Here is a 19872-nt window from a genome sequence, read left to right as displayed (position 1 = left end):
GGAGGTGTTGCCCGTAACAACCAATCAAATTCTAGCTATGATCTTCGAGAAGGTGCTAGTTCATACATACCGACTTCGTATTTATCCTCCCCGGGAGAAGCCTGGGGAGGAGAAGCAGGTGGGTGGAGTTGGCGGGGCGGGGCCAGTCGAATTTGCGCCATTAAGCCCCCCGCCCCACGCTGGAATTAGACTCGGTGATGCATATTTTAATTAGGGGGCGGGGCTAAATTACGAGATTCTCATAAAAACTCTCACTTTAGTAAATATACTCCCCAGAATCCAAGGAAAGCTCCCCCAAAACGTCTGAATCCCCTGTATGTTGTAGGTTACTGCACACTTGTACTATGTTAGTAAATTGCTCACAGCAGGTACATTTTGTCTTGTTGCAGGGTCTGAAAATCCACCCTTACCATTGCGCAGATATTGCCCTGTCATAGTATATACACAACAGAATATCTCTTACTAAGATATAAGTCCAAACAAAGATTTATTTTAACCCCTTACTTGCTGGATGTGTGAACGTCTTACAGTAACCCCATCTCCCCACCCACTTTGGATGCTCCACTGATTAGTATAGTAACATAACACATGTACTGTAACAACAGAGTACAAGTTTAAACCGCAACCAATGAGGCACAAAAAGGCTATGGCGCCAATAATACAAGGTATAAATACAATATATACACAGTGTTCATTACATCGCAAATGTATAGAAATCAAATATATACAGGTGTTGTATCAATAGCTACCAACAAATGAATAGAATTCCTGTTACAGTATTATAAAGCTATGCATGTTATGCACTTTTTACAGACATTGGGCACTACCAGTGCCAGATTAAGGTCCACATGGGCCTGGAGCTGAAATTGATGAAGGGCCTATTTACACACATATATACATATATGCAATAGTAGAAAGGAGTCTCACAAAGCAGCGAAAAATGGTGTTCTTTAATCAACATTTTGGGGAGAGACTCCCTTTCCTCTGTGTAAATGTCGATTAAAGTACACCATTTTTTACTGCATTGAGAGACGTGCCAAGGGGAGGGTGGCAGGACTGAGTAAAAGGTGGACGGATGGAGAGTGGGGGGGGGGCATCTAGAAAGAGTGATGGGAGGTCGGAACAGCAAAGAGGGGGCAGGGCGTAACAGAGAATGAATTAAAATCAGTGGCAGTGCACTTACAGAGGGAGGCATTGCACTGATACACTGAGACTCCTGGACGTGTACACTACTTCCTTGATAAGCTCAGTCATGATTGTTCGAGTAGCCTTCACGGAGCTGAGCTAACTTCTTACGTTGGGCCTGATGGTGCGGCCAGCGGCGTGACGTCATGCGGCGCCGATCAACTGTATGTGCATAGCATGCAGGCAGGGTGTGTGTGAAGCCTGAGAGAGCACCACTCACCTGCAGCATGCTGGCGGCTCGGACCTGGCTCCTCTGACCCAGCGGCGTGACGTCGTGCGCCGGGTCAAAGCAGACTATATTGTTCGAGGCTGCCGGCAGCCCGGCCTCCCTCTCCGTCACTGTGCCCCTGCAATGAGGACACATGAACTGGGCAACTGAGATTCCTGGGGGGCCGGGGCCCGGTACATGTGTCCCCTTTTTCCCCCCCTGTCGCCTGCCCAGAACTCAGTTGCCGAGGGAGGCAGGTAGGGGCACTGGGGGATGACCCGGGGACCAGAGCTTCTAGGGAACACACGGGGATGTTTTAGCACTACATGGGGGCGGGGCTTCGTTGGCATGGGTACGGGGTTTCGGATTGCATGCAGAGACTATTTGGCTGGCCATGGAATGGAGCTTCGGAAGGCAGATGTGGGGAGGGGGGACGGTGAATGGTCGGTGCTCCGGATCCTTCAAGTGCAGTGCAGACACTCTTGACAGGTAATTCTTTTTTTTTCCTTTCAACACTGTCTGCACTGCAGGGGATCCTGAGGGCCTATTTTCAAGGTGGGCCTGGAGCTGTAGCTCCATCCGCCCCATTATTAATCCGGCCCTGGGCACTACACCCTCACATCAGGACCTGTACCAATGACATTATTCAGAATTAGGTGTTAGTGTATTATAAGTAATGCCCTCAGTACTCACTTTTGTAGTGGGCAGAATAGAAACAGGGATATGGCCTCTATCTGCGGATATATAGAGCTGAGCATCTGTCCACCAGTTGCCATATTTGTTTTATATGTCCAAATAAGGGCCGGCTCTAAGGGTGTTTGACCTGAGCGGTCGCACAGGGGCGCTACCCATAGAGGGCGCACCCCTCCCCAACACACCCTGACTTCATTACTGTCCCGCTGTTCCACCCGTGGGCCGAAGTGGCCCGCGGGTGGTTAAATCGGGAGGTTGGGGACCCCCCACTGCCGGACCCCGGAGACTCTGAATGGATGCTGCGTGCATACGCGCGGCATCTATGCAGTGACGGGAGAGGGCTGGGGGAAGCCCAGCTAGTGAGGCTCCCCCCAGCCTGACGTTATTTGGAGGCGGACACGCCTCCTAATAACGTCATGAAGGGGACGTGGCCTATGGAAATTAGGCCACGCCCCCATTTTCGGCCGCGCGCTAAGATAGGGCGCTCTATAGGGGGCCGGCACAGGGTGCGCCCACCCCTGGAGCCAGTCCTGGTTCAAGAAACCTAGAGTTAGGCAAATTGTGGCTTTTTAAAATGTTGAAGACTATTATTCCCAGCTTGCCTTGCCAGCCAACAGATGGAGAGACACAGATTGCTTAAGCCTGGGTTATATGTATTTGTAAGGCTAAAATAATTATATCAATACCAAAACCAAATGCATGATACAGTCAGTTGAATGCAAAACTAAATATACAGTATGCCATTATTTTCTTGAGTAATCAGCCATAAGAGATTATTAGGGGTAAATTTACTAAAGTGAGAGTTTTTAGGAGTGAATTTTAGAAGCGATGTTGCCCATAGCAACCAATAAGATTCTACTGAACATTTAACTAGCACCTCCTAGAAGATAATAGCTAGAATCTGACTGGTTGCTATGGGCAAAATTTCTTCTAAAACTCACTTATAAAAACTCTCACTTTAGTAAATTTACCCCCTAGTGTCTGCCTGCAAATGTTGGGACATTTATGAAGAGTGCGTCTGTCCTTTTGGGTTCCGAACATTTTATGACTAATTTCAATGCAAGTTTATGGTATCTGCTCGTGTTACTAGTAGTAAATGTTACATATGAAGGCACAAATATTTAAAGTATAACTTTCCTTCATACAGATTAAGCCTTTTTCCTTTATTACATTTGCTAGGTCTCTAGGATCCTAAAAAATACAAACACCACCTCATTACTTTAAGTAGTCTTTCCGATATTGGCTTCAAGTTCAATTTTATCAACAACAGAGTGCAAATATATCTATCGCTCGCAAAAACAATTGATAGAAATTAAATAAAATTTGGTAGCGTTAATTGACTATGTCAATGGTTTCTTCCTGCACCAATGTATTCTCATTGCCGGCAGACTTTGAATGGTTAAAATTAATTGATCCATATAGTTTGGCAGAGTCTTTAGAGGCAAATGCCTTCCTCCTGTAGAGGTCACCTTTCCACATTGATATCATTAATAAAACTGACAATACAACGCCACCAAGGGTTAGCAGACACAGCCCGGCAATCACACACCTATCCAAGTGTGCTCCAATAATTGCATTCCTCTTCTCGATTTGTTCCATTTCTCTAGCTGTGATGGAATTTGGATCAGACCTGTCTCTGGGGACGAGATATGAAATTATGACGAGAAGAATCCCAGTAATCAAAAATGTCACCGCACTGATGAATCCATAATCTACAGACTTCCCGGAGGCCTCTGATGTAGCCTCATCATCGGACATTATAGAGGCTTCATGAGTGCTGTCTTGTTGGATTTCTCGATCAGAGGGGTGATGTTGGTGCCCATGGCCATTCCTGAATATTGGACGAGTCACATGTTCTATGTTTACGTTTTCATCGACATATGTAAAAGAAGTTTCAACTTCATCAACGCAGCAAGCCTTTCTTCTATCTCTGCCATAATCATCTTGTGATAGCTTAGGACCTGGCACATCATCTGATGTTGCTAAAGAAATAGATTCGTATTGATCTGGTGACAAGGCAGGAGCCAAACAATGATTTTCATAACAGAAGGTCTTTGGGTCTTTGACGTTGTAACCCCAGTCCACGTTGTTGCACTCATCTAGTATTTGTGGCTGTCCGTTTATATGATGAAGCTCCATGCACGCCATAAAATTCTTCTACATAGCACAACACTCTTAGTCCAAGCCTTTCAAGAGTCTAATGAAAGAAAGAAAAATGATAATGATAAGTAAGCATCCACTGTCTCTAAAATAGATGTAATATAATAATACGAGTTTTCCTACTGAACATCTTCACCATTGAAATATTTTTTACAAGTACACACGTCCTCAGTTACCTAATGTTTTGGCACCACATAGTGGGCAGGATGTATCAACCCTAAACATGCAGTCAAACCTCAAATAATTTTCTTTGTGGGAGGTTTGCAACAAACTCCAAATGCATAAAAGTGCTCTGCAGCAGATAACAGAGTCTGCACTGAATGCTAGGGGTCTGCGATGTTCTGGTATGCACCAAGCTATGAAAAGTTAAACCTTCCGGAGCTTGAATTGAACCTGATTGGCAATGCCAGCTCTAGATAGCGTTGCCCCTCTCCCTCCCAGCGGCTTGCGCAGGACTCCTGGGTCATAAACTCGAAAGCTCTCACAAGCAAAGGATAGCTCTTATTGCAGGTGTGGCCAGACTTTTGGACTCTGTGATCTACTGTTAAAGCTAAAAACCTTCCGTGATCTACCGAGTCTCTAAAAGGGGGCGTGGCATGTAAAAAAGGGGTGTGGTCTCACAGCAAGGGACGTGGGATCTGTCCTACCGAAATCAAACATAGGATCCCCAATACAAATTACGCCACACAGCAGCACAATCATTTTCACATTACACCACATACAGTACTAGTGTCCCTTATTCATGTTACGACACACAGTTGTGCCCCTTATACACAATGCTCACTGTAGTAGTTCCCCTAATACAATGCCCCCTGTAGTAGTCCCCCTTATACAATGAACACTGTAGTAGTGCCCCGTATGCAATTCCCCAAGTAATAGTGCCCCTTATGCAATGCCCTCAGTAGTGGTGCTCCTTATTCAATGCCCCCTGTAGTAGTGCCACTTATGCTATGCCCCCTGTAGTAGTGCCCCTTGTGCTATGCCCCCTGTAGTTGTGCCCATTATGCAGCTCCCCTGTAGTTGTGCCCATTATGCAATGCCCCCTGTATTAGAACCCATTATTCAATTCCCCCTGTAGCCGTGCCCATTATGCAGTGACCCCTGTAGTTGTGCCCCTTGTGCAATGCCCCCTGTAGTTGTGCCCATTCTGCAGTGCCCCCTGTAGTAGTGCCCCTTATGCAATGCCCCCTGTATTAGAGCCCCTTATGCAATGCCTCCTGTAGTTGTAACAACAATGGTTGACCACCACTGGCGCTTCTACATTCGGCAGCACTTGACACTGAGGGATAGTCTCACAAATAGTTTCCCTTCCACGAAATATGAATACAAACAAATTAGTGTCTATGCGCCAGAATAATGTTAGGAAAGTTCACCAAAAGTATCCACAACTCTAAGATGTGTTCACCACTCCATAAACGACAACCTCCTGTGGTTGTGCCCATTATACAGCGCCTCCTGTAGTAGTGCCCATTATGCAGTGCCCCCTGTATTAGAGCCCTTGTGCAGTGCACCCTGTATTAGAGCCCCTTATGCAATGCCTCCTGTAGTTGTGCCCATTATGCAGTGCCCCCTGTAGTAATGCCCCTTATGCTGTGCCCCCTATAGTAGTGCCCCCAGTACTGGTGCCCCCTCCCAGTGTAGAACAGCCCCACAGCCCTGTGCAGTACTTACCTGATTTCACGCTGGGCACCGCTCCTGCTTTCACCCTCGCTGCCGCTGACTGCTGGATCTACCTGGATCCAGCAGACGCGCAGGCTCCTCATGACATCACCCACGCAGTGCCTCACTGGGAACGCTGGCTTCTGAAGCGATCAGAGGCTTTCTTAGCCCCTGATCACTTCAGAGGTCAGAGTTCCCGGTTGCTGTAGGCAAGTTAGTCGCGAACTACCGGCAGGAGCTCTGCGAGCTACAGGTAGATCGCGATCAACTCTTTGGACAGGAATAGCATAAAGCTGTAATAAAGACTTATGTATGAGATAAGTGGCTGGATGTATCACATGCAATATACGATGCATGATACATCCAGTCCATTGTGTGATGCTCTGAACAAAACCCTGGCATGGTGCACTATAGCATGCTACAGCATACCGAGACGCAATAAAGAGCAATACTAGTTTTTTAGCGGCAAATGTCTTATTTCTGTAACTGTACTGTGTCTGTGTTAAACATCTACCAAGTTGACAGATCAGGATGTACGAGTACAGCGTACTTTACTGTAAGGGTTTCAAAATACAAAATGAAAAGCCATAAACTACCCAAAGGCTGATATCCATCACAACTCTAAAATTTTATCTAAATCTTCTCTAACACAAATAAATAAATACACCATCTACAGAAGCTGGAATTAATTTAGGTCAAATTTATTTTGACATTATCCAATTGAATTACAAATTCTTGAATGATCAAATATATAATAGAGTTTGAACAAAAATTTAGTATGGTGGCACTCAACAAAGAAAGGACAACTACAACAAGCCATGCATACCAAAAACACTTGTTGGAGTTCAACCCTCTAGAAAAAGTAAACTACCGTACTTTCCGCCAAAGCAAGGCAACTCAAGCTACTGCCCGCCACTGGAAACCTAAACTAAACCAACTCCAAAAGCTTTATGAACAAAGTCTCCACAAACAAAAACAACCCCTCACCCATCAAATACACACAATCAGGCCTAAACAGATGCGTGTCCTTGAATCTGATCATACTATGCACTACCACCACACCACCAATTGACAGCATGAAACGGGCCACTGCAGAATTCACCTTTTGCCTGGCCTCTTCTATCACCATACCTGGTTTGGAGAAACGCCACTTACGGTAAGGTATTCCAAGTGAACAATTCCAGACAAGATGTACTTTAGGCTGATCAAACCTCCGCACAGTATCAAAGAAACCCCCTTCATCTCATCCCAAAAACATGCCCGAAACCCAAGCCAACAAACTTGATGAACTAAAACAAAGTAATTAGTATCATGAGCTGCAAATGATTGGACAGCCATATAAAGAAATGAATGGTCAATTAGTCAAATGGGCCTATCATAGAAAAATCCTGTAAAAGCCAAACAGAAAAATGATTAAACATCGTACCAGAAAACCAGTTACAACAAAACACCTACATCAGCAAACAGACAAAAAAGAAAAACCAACACAAACATGAGGTTAGTGACATACACAAGCATGGTAACCAGACTAGAGGTAAAAATAAAAATCCTACTAGGATCTTTTCTATGAGATTTTGAATTTAAAATAAATGACTTGATGCCTCCATAAGAAAAATAAAATCCCTCACAGACCCCTGCATAGCAGAGAGTAGTCTAAACCTCTGGTCAGCATGCTGAAGAAGTGCTAGGAATCACTTTACCCGGCCGCACATAATGACGAAAAGCAGAAGACTTCCACCGGCCAGGAGCTTGAATCTCTGATCGGGCAAAAACAGATGCAGCTGCAGTCCCAATTTGGAATGAATGGGTACCAAACTCATGCAAAAAGGAGGCCCACAGTTTGAAAACCTGACCAAATTTGAATTTAGTTAAAGGGAATCCGTCTGCAAGAATAATCTAAGCACTTTCCATTAATGACCAAAAGAAACCAAATAACTCCTCGTCGGTTCAGGGCATCCAAGCAGATTCAATAAGAATGTTACACCCGCAAGGCACTTACACATTGCAGATAATGATTGATGCACAACAAATGAGGACCAGATAAAATAGTGCATCAACAGAAGCGATATTGTTCCCATCCATGCCAAGCAGCCTCATAGGAACAGAGGGTCCCTGGGCTCAAGGGTCACAAAATCGGGAAAAGTTCAAGGAGTAAGTTCCTTCCTAGTCAAACCTTCTGTGATCCTCCACATCTATACCACCTCTCTTGGCAAACTAATCAGCTCTTTTGGTTTTCAGTATCATCTGTATGCGGACGATACTCAAATCTACCTATCCTCCCCCGATTTTTCATCATCTGTGGTGGTCCGTGTCACTGAATGTCACAACAAACTTAATATATCCAAAACAGAATTAATTATATTTCCACCAGACAATAGTAGTTACCAACCTGATATCTCTATTACTGTCGACAACTCGAAAATCAACCCCACCTCACAAGCTCGCTGCCTAAGTGTCATCCTTGACTCTGAACTGTCTTTTGTTCCCCACATTCAATTGGTCTCTAAATCCTGTTACATACATCTATAAAACATATCCATATCTTATACAAAAGACACTGCAAAAACTCTAATTCATGCACTCATTATTTCCCGCATTGACTATTGCAATAGTCTCCTAACTGGTCTTCCCAAAAACAGACCCTTGCCACTATAATCCATTTTGAATGCAGCTGTGAGGCTGATCTTCCGCTCCAAACGTTTATTGTATGCTGACCAGCTCTGTCAGTCCCTCCATTGGCTGCCGGTCTTCTACCGTATTCAATATAAAATACTTACACTCACACATAAAGCTATTAACCAAACCACACCAACATACATCTCTTCACTTATCTCAAAATATCTTCCAACACGACATCTCCGCCTTACACATTACTTGTTCCCATGCAAGGTTACAGGACTTTTTTTGGGCTGCACCCACCCTGTGGAATGCCCTCCCACGTACAATAAGACTTTCCGCTAGTCTCCAAACATTCAAGCGTTCTCCGAAAACTCACCTCTTCCGACAAGCTTATCAGATTCCAGAACCGCCCACATAACCTTTATAGCTTCCCAATCTAAATCCCTTCTTATACTTTGCACATATCACATTTTCTCTCTCTTCAATTTCACATCCTCCTGACCCCAGGCCAACTTTCCAGTGTGACTGGATCATACAGCTCACCAAGAACCTCTGCAATCGGGAAGGACCAATTTGCAATATGTAACACCTATCCTTGTGTATCAACACCTAAATCCCTATAGAATGTAAACTTGCAATCAGGACCCTCTTACCCTTATGTCTGTCTTTTAAAACCCAGTCTTGTTCTATTAATGTTGATTCAATTTGTAAAGCGCAACGGAATATGCTGCGCTATATAAGAAACTTAATAAATAAACAAATCTTCTCCAGCACCAGCAGGGCACACACCATTGAAGGAATGTGCTAAATTGATTGAAGAATGAACAGGATGTGAAACATCACATAGGCAAGCACTTGCCTATGAAAAATTCACCCTCTAAATAAAACCCCTTAAAAACGAAAAGAATCCATGTGTAGAGATAAAAGGTGGAAAGCCGATTCAACATCAATGTTTGCAAGCAGAACGGCATTGCCAAAAGATGTGATGGTTCTTATGCATTGTCAAATGACTGGTACTTGACACTAGCTAATTCCGCCAGGATTGTGTCATTGGCGAATCTTCCAATGGGAAAAGAAAGCTTTAGCATCAGCTGATATTTACCTTGGGCTTTCTTAGTGATGGCCCCCAAATGGAGATGGCAAAAGGTCCGCCAATGGAGGGGATAAAATAGGGCTGTCAATCTGCCCAAAAGCTACCTCTTTCATCATGTGCTCCCAAATGATACAGTATATGGCAGATCAAAAGCAGACCATACATTTTGAGGTGTACCTGGAGATACCTGACCTCAAATTGGGAGGTGGTAGCCCTTCAAAATACCCAACAGTAAAATTCCACCTTGCTCCTATCTGGGTACATAGCAAGACAGCTGCACAATGGCCCAAGGTAGATAGGGGATGGCACCATATTTGGAACCACCCCTCTCGGAAGGTGTGGTATCTCCTGCCTTGACACAATCTTTTGATGCTGTTACCCGCTCCAGAGACAAACATGCTGAAAGCACCGAGTCGAAAGACAGATCCATTAAAAGCATAACAACGCCCTTGCAAACCTCCCACAGCAAAATAAGAATCAGCATTGACCTTCCATGGTGTTGTAGAGAGAGTGATCCCCGATTATGGCTGGGTTAAACCGTATTCAGCCAGACCTTGATGTCCTTACACCCAACACCTATGATGGCCAATCCCAATTGCTTCCTACGGAATTCCTTGTCATAAATAAGCCACATAGGAAGTTTCCTCTCAATAAATGACCTATATATCATGTGCCAATATTTCAGCACATAAGGATGTTCCACAGGCTTGGTCCAAAATAGCACTCAGAAATGTATACATTCCCACCAGCCAAGAGAAGACCTAAAATGCTTTTTCACCAATTCCGCCCTTGCGCCAGAAAATCTTTCTTGGATTTAGGAGTGAGTGTAAAAACATCCACAAATGTTCCTTTATCAATATGCTCACGCATGCGCCACAGTAAACCGTGCAATATAACCGTGGTGTCGCAATGTACGAGCCAAACCCCTTGAAGAACAATTAGAGCTTAACAATGATTCTGGTTGTTTGGAGGAAGAGCATAAAAAAGGGCAAAGAAAACTAGTCTTAAAAATAATTAGAGCTTAGTAATTTGATAATATGCAGCTTTTCCATCCTAATAAATATCTGAATTACAGATGTGAGGGTCCGGATTCCCGAAAAGTAAATACACCAGAATTTAGGGGATCCGAGAAGAACAGGGTCAAGGATTCACTTTTGTGACCCGGTTCGAATCTGTTGCCGGTTTGGAACTCGGATTTAAAAACTTTATCGATATTTTTAATAGATTTTTATCCAAATCCAAAACCAAAACACCGCACATCTCTCATAGGAATTTTATACCAGCGTTACATATTCAGTAAGGATCGCTATGAAGTATGCAGCTGCAAATTCGCACGGAATGCAGCTGCGAAAGTATGCTAATGCCCGCCACAGCTCAGGCGGCATAGAGATGCCCACTGCTGCCGTCTCACATCCGTACTACCTGGCATTCCTGCGTACACATCGGCCCCTCACGCATATTTACACCAGGTCTGACCAGCTGCAGACACTGCAAGTCTCATCAGACGCAGTGAGTACTCAAGCTGTGTATCCAATCGCAGTGGCTAATTTATGCACGCCCATGAAATGCCCATGAAATGCTTTGCTCCGACCACTTCCCCGTCACCCCCCCCTGTGATGGATTCCTCTGTGCGTCCGTAGTCGCAGTGCGATCGCAGCGCGGCTTATACGCATGCGCGATGGCAAACAATCGCCTGATCTACGTACGCAGTTGCATTTGTGATCGCTGCTGAATCAGGCAAACGGTCAGCAACCTAGACTGCTAGGAAAGCCATTTTCTTTGAACAATATCTTCCTATCGGTTAATTATATGATAAATCATTATCTCTCTCTGTCAAGTGTTCAGATAATAAAACAGCTGTTTATAGACTATTTCCTAGATTATAAGGTGCTCCCTAACAACTGGCGCTGTTGCGATTGAGACACACGGTATCAGAGAGGTCTTGCCACAGCGCAGGGGGCTTTCCTGGGCGACGGCTAAACCGACGCACGGAGATAGTCCGCCCTATCGGCGTGATATGGGGGTGTGGCGCTGAAGTGTTTGCATGCACAGATGCGTAATTGTTCGAGTTTCGTCTAAAGATGCACCAGGCGGTATTGCATCATCTGCAAATGGGAATCGGTATGACATACTGCCGGACTAAAGCCCGGTGGATGTAATACCGACGCCCGAAGGCAGAAGAATGAGGATCCCGACAGGGTAAGTATTTAAGCTAACCCTCCCCTCCCACCCTAACCCTTCCCCCCCAACCCTAACCTCTCCCCATAGGGCCTAACCCTAACCTCCCCCAAGGGGTGCCTAAACCTAACCCCCCTCCCCACACCCTAAACGAACCCTCCCGGGGGGTGCCTAACCCTAACCCCCTCTTCCCCTAGCCTAACCCTGACCCTCTCGGGGTGGTGCCTCCCGGGAGCCCCAAAACCTAATCTACCCCCCTGCGGCTATCCGCTCCCGACGCCCAGTTTACCTTCGTTCGGTATGCTGTGCGTCAGAATTTCGGCGTGGAGATAATGATAGGCGTCGGGATTTCGACGCCTATCATTAGTCGGAAAGCCGGTGGTCGGCATTTCGACCGCCGGCTTCCTGACCGCATACCCTGCAAATGCTCATAGTGGGCGTCTCAGTCCTGGCACATTCAGCTGCAGGGCTGTACATCAGGGAAGGGATTTGTAGCAGCATTGGCATAAATTTGCAGAGGGGCGGCCGCCAAAAAGACACCCCCTTGGCCGCGTCCACCTGTAGCCGAAAGAACTATAAAATGAACATTAAGGGCCTGATTCAGAGATGGAGGTGGAGCGTCCGGTCTAGCATCTGTTATCGGAATCGCGGGTGTGATAATATGCAAATGAGAGTTTCAGCCTTTACCTTGTGCCTAGCATGTGCAAACCCTGACACGCCCACTGTCAGTGCCCGTGCACGTTGTAACACCACCCCCGTGGTTCTAGACAATCCACCATTGGCGCACCATCTCGCCATGCACCATAGACCTATGGCAGGTGCAGTTTCTCCATCTGAATGTGACCTCTGTGGATGCGGCTCTGTACATACCTGTACCTGCCTACTCTCCCGGAATGGCCCCCCTGGCTCCCAAAAATCGTGTAGATCTCCCGGGCCACCCAAAAATGTAAGCAAGTCTCCTGCATCCTCCTCCACCGCCCGCACCCACCTGCAGTCTCCCCTCCCCCGTCTACACTAACAGAGCACAAGTGGGCGGTACGGGGGAGGGACGATGACGCGATTCGCAGTGAATCAAGTCATCGCAGCCCTGCCCCCGCTATACGATGCCTGTTTTCTCAGCACAGGATAGCAGGGGAGGGGGTCACGATAACAGAATTGTGCCTCCACGCCCCCTTTCACGGCCACCTCGCCCCCACCTTGCTGACCTGGCTGTCTCCTCCTGGAGGAGAGGGCAGCAAGGTCGGAAAGTACGGTTCTGCATCTAGAAACGCAGCAGCTTTCACTGACACTTATGGCTAAAATAAAGTTCCCTTACCTACTGTGAGCACGCCGGCTCGTCTGCAGGGGGAATCTGAGCTGTATCACGTGTATATAAATCCAAGGTAGTCAGCGCTTCCCCTTCCCACCCACGGTTTCTGCTTTATCACTTAAGACTACTCTCAGTTACTTATCACTCCGGAACACAATTACGGTACACGCTGCAGAGAAGCCGGTCATTAATATTATTTATTATGACCATTAGAAAGTGGAAAAAAAAATATTAACAAAGATGTACAAATAGCTTAATTATTAATAGACGGATTTAAAGGGCCCTGTTTATAAAAATTAAATTTGCGGGATATCACCCGATATCACCCGTTTTCTGATCATTACCCACAAATGTAAAGAGTCCTCTGAATGTATATAGGGTCCGATACTAGAGATGATTGCTGCTGCTCCTCATCTCTGATGGCCATAGCAGCCCCTATAGGTGTCTACGGGGCCACTAACTGTAATTATGAGATTTACCAAGCTTGGCCCCGGTAACTAATGCCACCTAAAGCCATTGTAGCCTATGGGCTATATAAAGCAAAGTTTACTGGGAGAGGTGCAGTAACCATAGTATTCCTCCCTGGCAATGGGTCATACTTGCCAATATTATGGATGCCTCCTGCGGGAGGAGACAGTCAGGTCGGCACTGTGGGGTGTGGGGCTAGGTGGAAGTGGAAGGGTCTGGGGATGGAGGAGGTCAGATCTGGGGCATGTTTGCCGACATTCTGGCTGCCCATTCCGGGAGGGAGCAACCAGTTCGGCATAGCAGGGGGCGCATGGCCGGCATAGAGGGGCATGACCGGACATCTTACCCAGCATTTGTGGGTGGAGCACGATCGCGTCATATTGACCCCGCCCCCACTACACAATAACCAGCAGTGTGAAGCAGGGGGCGTGGCCAAAATGACGCTAATCGGGTTACCGCATGGCTGCTCCCGGAGGGGGCAGCTAGGAAGTCTGAAAATATGCATTAGAGGTTTTAAAAAATATTTATCTTAAATTAAGTAATATAATGATAATAATTTAGAATGTCAATGACATCAAATTACTGCTGCTCTGATACATTTTCTACTCATTGTATTTCAGCCATAGGCAACCTCTACCACTCCAGCTTCTGTGGGACTACACATGCCAGCATGCCTTGCCAGAGTATTAACATGCCCTAACAGCAGATCTGCGGCAGGGCATGCTGGGATATGTAGTTTCACAGCAGCTGGAGTGCTGCGCGATGCCCGCCCCTGTTGTATCTGGTACCCTTCCTGCCATAGGCTCAGTGTCAGCGCTGTGGTGTAATGTTCTATTTTTATCTCCCCCTGCGATGTCAGCCAATATAACGTCTACAGGAACACCCGGCCACAGAATAGCTCTCTGTCACAGGATACTTCCCTGCCAACTCACTCTGTGCACAGATCCATTGTAACGAGTCTTGGCTCATTCTCAAAAAATGATAAAAGTGGTCTGTTTACCTCCAGCTAGATGTTCCCTGGCAGATTTAGGACGAGCTTGAGCTGTAATTAGAGTCATAATCTGAAGGAATCAAGGAACAGATGGAAAGAGTAAGCGCTCTGCTAGAATAAAAGTGCACCGACCGCCATGGGTCTACTCACAGGGGTGACCCAATATTCATTAAGCATGACTTCACAGAGGTGCCAGAATAACAGAAAACCCGCACCTGCAGTGTTTTTCCTGCAGGTGCAAGTATTTTACTATTCAATTAATTGCAGGGTTTTTAATTTTTTGAGCGACAGGGGGGGGTTTCATTCTTGTAGCCCCAGAACACGACAAATTTTTCGTAAAAGCCATATTTTTAGGGAAAATGGTCGGGAATGCCCCTTCCGAAGCGATGTCTTTTTCCTCCACTATCTGGTCTTCTGCAGCAGCATGTGTGTAAGTATGTGTGTGTGTGTGTAGTATGTGTGAGTGTGTGTACTATGTGTGAGTGTGTGCAAGTCATACATGCCTACCCTCCTGATTCAGCCGGGAGGCTCCCGAAAATCGGGTGCCACTCCCCGCCCCACAGAAAGGCAGGCAAGCCTCCCCCTGCACTTACAGTATAAATCCCGGCAGCGGAGGGGCCGGTGACGCAATTCACGCTGAATCGCGTCATCACGGCCCCGCCCCCTGCCTCACAATGCCATTAATAACGGCCTTGTGAAGAGGGGATGGAGCCATGATGACGCAATCGCAATGCCACACCCCCATGCACCGCCCCAAATATGTGTCATTGTCTGGCTGCGCCCCCTTTTGCCATGGCCTGCCCCCGACCGAGAAAGCCCGACAGCTCCCTCCCGGAAGGAGGCAGTGAAATGTCGGTAAGTATGGTGCAAGTATGTGTGTGAGTGTGTGTAGTATGTTTCAGTGTGCGTAAGTATAAGTGTGTGACCCCCGGATGTGTGTGATATCTCCCAGCAACCCTCTCGCCTCCCAGCAGCCCCCTCCCCAGTGCAAAAATGGAGGGGAGATGACCGGGAGCTGCAGAGACCACCAGACCGGTAAGTATCTTATTTTTTTTTGTTTTATCTCACCCCGCTGGGTTTTTGAAGCAGACAACCCTAATTTTTTTAAATTGGATACCGCCGGTATCAGGAGCCAGGTAATCCAAAATTGGGCGCTTAGTCTACAAGGTTTTTTTTGCGGTTAAAAACCCTGCGCCCAATTAATACCTCCCTTCGTGTGGCGGAGATAGACCACTAGTGAACTGTTTCGTCTGAAAGGATGACTTAACCTATTTCATAATTGCCAACTCTCCCGGTAGTCTTCTGAATTCTGGGGACTTGTCCCTGAATCTCAGGAAAGCAGATCAGCCTCCCAGATCATGTCTACTTCTCCAGTATAGTGGATGGTCCAGGGGCTTGATGATGTGGCCTTGCTGCCAACCGTGTCATCATAACCCATACCTCTGCTTCAAGATGTGCAAATCGTGGCATTTCACAGCTGGTGGCAGGGCTGGGACGACACAAAAAGAGCAAATCACATCATCATGCCTCCCCATCCTGTGTGGTAAAAGTCTCAGGGGTCTATTTACTAAGCAGTGTTAGGAGAAAGAGTGAAAAGTGATAAGAAAGTGATAAGGTGCCAGCCACTCAGCTCCCAACTGTCATCTCACAGGCTGTGTTTCAAAAATGACAGTTGGGAGCTGATTGACTGGCACCTTATCATTTTTCAGTCTGTCTCCTAATACTGCTTAGTAAATAGACCCCCTCGGACCTCTAGTGTGAGGGGTGTTTCACTGCATCTGCAATGCTAGCGCCATATCGTTTAAAGACAACCAGTAGGTGATGACACATATGTAATTGTATATAAAGAACTAGGGAATAAATCTTTGCCAGCTAATGTAGGAGGAGATGGTTTTTAATTTCTGTGTCCCCTGCAGCCCACTGCAGCCATAACACCAGTAAATGTTCAAAAGAGACTTTTGAGAGCAGGGGGTAATTTTATTAAAGGTCGGTTTTGGTTCTATGCAAAAATCGAAGGACAACGACATCTATCACTGTTGAGCAATGACGTGCAGTGAGGTCAATGGCTGGGGAGGCACACATGGAGATGGGTCTGAGTGCTAGGAGCCTGTCTCACCCCCTACTCACTGTAACTCTCACTACACTAAGCTTCAGTGTCTATTGATTCTCCTACGTGCATCACTGTGTCTTCTCTCGCTGCTGCTGACTGAGCTCCGATCTCTAAACAATGCAGTGCACTTCCCGGTCACATGACACATCCAAGGTGTCCATCAGTGTTCAAGGCACGCCCCCCATACTCAGAGGCATGCCTCTATTAGCTCTCTTTCTGTGCAGCTTACAGCCGGTCGTGTGGCCCCGCCCCCACCTCTGCAAGCAGTGTCTGACTATACAGAATAGAGGCTGAGCTATTGCGGTCTCATCTCTCATCTCCCCGCAGTACCAGGGAGCCCCACAAAGCTGGTGAGTGTTAACTATAAAAGTGATTACAATAAACGAAGAAGATGTTTATAAATTATAAATATCTTCTCTATATTAATCTAATAATTTTTATATTAAATCCCAGGAGTATGACACCTCCCCTGTCCACCCTGACTGCATGTCCCTGCTGTTGAGTTGCTGTAAAAAAAACAACTATTTATCATCTTTCGGGTTTCAGCCTCATTTGAAACCCGCCGTTGATGTCAGTCGGTTTTTGCGGCTCTAAATGCCATTGGTTGTGGTCTTTCAGGTTGATAGCAAATAGAAGTTAAAATATAACGGCAAACTCATCCAAATAGAGGCACTGCAAAGATCACTGGGATCTGTGCAGGCTTCATTAGCTTTAAATGCAAATAAAGAGAAATAAAAAAAATTGTGCCCCCCTAAATCCATAACGAGTCCCGGATCTCTCAGCCTGGGCTGGTATGGGAAACTAGGGGCAATAAACATTGTGGTGTTCAGGGGGTCCAGGGAATAGGTCTAGAATTTTAGTCTAAGGCTGGTAGTTAATCAGTAGGAGGACCCCATCTTATTTTGGGGCCCCCACTTTCTGAGGATTCCAGCCTTGAACTGACCCTAACCCTAACGCCAACTATAACCCTTACTGAAATGTTGATATTTTGAAAATGTTGACATTTCCGTTGTCAACATTCTGTCAAAGTCGACATTTTGCAGGTATCAACATTGACATATTGATTTACAACCGACATACTGCAGTGAACAGAGACATGGTGACTGCATACCCCGTTTGATACAGTAGACTATTCAATAAGATTACCATAACTATGGGGGTCTATTCTTCGAGCAGAGAAGAGCCCGGTTTTGTGGTAAACATGGGGTTTTACTCTGCTTAATGCAATTCACAGAGCAGGTTTTCTCCAGCAAATGAATCGCATTATCCAATACATATGCCGGGTCACCTCCATCTTGACTCCCTGCTGCCGAAGTGTCCCCTCGCTCTGCCCCTACACCAACAGGCCGCCACAGCTACAGTAAGGTGACCCACCTCCGTACTGATTGCCCGCTGCCCCTACCCTATATCCTGTGCAGATATGAGTGCAGCATCTGCAGCTGTGGGCTCCAGGATCCCCCCAACAGCCCCTTTCATCCCAACTTAGGATTCTGGGCCGGGGGAGGGGCTGCATGAAGAGCCCCCTTCAAATCCGTCTCTGCCTGTGAGAAGTCCTGGTGTAATGCTGGGCGGGCAGGGAGGAGGTGGAGAGGAAGTCCCAGATCTCAGCTAGGAGCCCGAAGGAGTCATCTCCAGCTAGCCGAAAGCTGGATTACTGGGGGTACTGCAATTGGTATCCGGTTGATAGATCTACAGTAAAAAGGTCGACAATATCTAGGTAGATACCAGATGTTAGACAGACAATAGGTCGACAGGGACAAACGGTCGACACACTAAAGGTAGACATGTAAGAAGGTTGACACAAAAATGATTGCTGATTGTCATTTGCTTTCATACCTTACCAGATTTTCACTCCAACCAATCAACTAGTTGGCTGGTTGAACAGAAAATCTTTACGTGTGTACCCAGCTTACGTATTCATGAATGACTATATATCGCATTGATATGATGCGATATATAGTTAAATGTAAAGGTGGGTACACACTACATGATATCTTGAGCGATTTGGTTGATTCCGACGCATCAGAACGAGAAATCTTTCAAATCATATAGTGTGTACCAGTGGCAAACGCAGGATTTCTAGAGGGGGGTTTCCAAATGCTCGATTTTAGAGTGAGTGTGGCCAGTCCAGAAAGAGGGCATAATTAGTACTTATCCAGCTTTAATATGTGTCATACAAAGTGTATTATGTGTCATAATCCCAGCTTATACAGGACCAGCGATCACAGTAACCCATTAGATGTGGCAGTAGGTCCATTCTGTCTGAGCTGAATGCTTTTATTTTAGATGTGGGCACCATTCCAAGAACATGCAGCACTAGTAAAATTCTATCATATTACTATTTCTATTGTGGTAATGATGTGGGCTGGGAAGGGGGGTTTCCAGGCAGACGGAAACCCCCCCTGCGTTTGCCTATGTGTACCCATTATAACGATGCGCGCTACTGCCAGTCGACCTTCGCATCCTCATGTCTTAGATCTGAGGATATCGCTAGTGATGCCATGGTACCAAATGCAGCATGGCCCCCGCTAAGCCCCCTGCCGTCGCTCCCAGCATCAGCAAATGTGTATGCACTTGCTGATGCTGGCATCTCCGCCGGATCCATCACACACGATAGAACAGCTGGGTACATATCATCTAATGTGCTTAACACTCTCCACACTGGAATCTCTATGAATCGACCCCATAGTTACTGTAGGTCTGAAATGAAAGTTTAGTAAAGGTGACATATACCTACCTATAAGCTTCTCCCACCCATTTGATCGCTTCGGAATAAACTGCCCTGACAGCAGCTTCAGTGTATGCCCCAGTAGACATTACCAATTTACAAATCTTTGTTTTATTTAGTTTTGAACTCATCTCAGAACTCACAATTACACTAACTGAAAGTGGGAACATTGACAGCTCCCACCCACCAACACTGAGAGACTGTATCAACTTTTTCTGGCAACGATGCATTTTAAGTGAGGCATATGTATGTAGACCAGTGTTGGCTAACCTTGACCATAGTTGCCTACCTTTCAGTTGCTCTTCCCGGGAGAAGCCCGGGTAAGAGAAGCAGCAGGGGGGGTGACGGGGGCGGGGCCTGACAAATCGCGTCATTAAGCCCCGCCCCCTCGCGGTAAAATTGCCACGATTGGTTAAAATTTACATAGGGGGCGGGGCCAAACAACGTGATTCATGTAGAATCACGTCTTAA

At 46.3% G+C, this 19872-nt stretch overlaps 1 protein-coding gene across 1 annotated transcript in view; it reads right to left on the bottom strand.

The window, feature by feature from the left end:
* Window positions 1–499: 499 nt before the first annotated feature.
* The window catches only part of TMEM74 (transmembrane protein 74), a 50484-nt gene continuing 31111 nt past the window's right edge, over window positions 500–19872 (bottom strand). The window contains exon 2 of the mRNA XM_088450782.1: window positions 500–4283. Coding sequence (XP_088306908.1) covers window positions 3419–4234 — 816 coding nt within the window. The 5' untranslated portion in view covers window positions 4235–4283 and the 3' untranslated portion in view covers window positions 500–3418. The remainder of the gene's footprint in view (window positions 4284–19872) is intronic.

This window comes from Taudactylus pleione, unplaced genomic scaffold (genome assembly GCF_031769625.1).
Source record: "Taudactylus pleione unplaced genomic scaffold, aTauple2 ptg000524l, whole genome shotgun sequence".
In the NCBI taxonomy this organism is placed as follows: Eukaryota; Metazoa; Chordata; class Amphibia; order Anura; family Myobatrachidae; genus Taudactylus; species Taudactylus pleione.
This window is presented reverse-complemented; position numbering and strand designations above follow the sequence as displayed.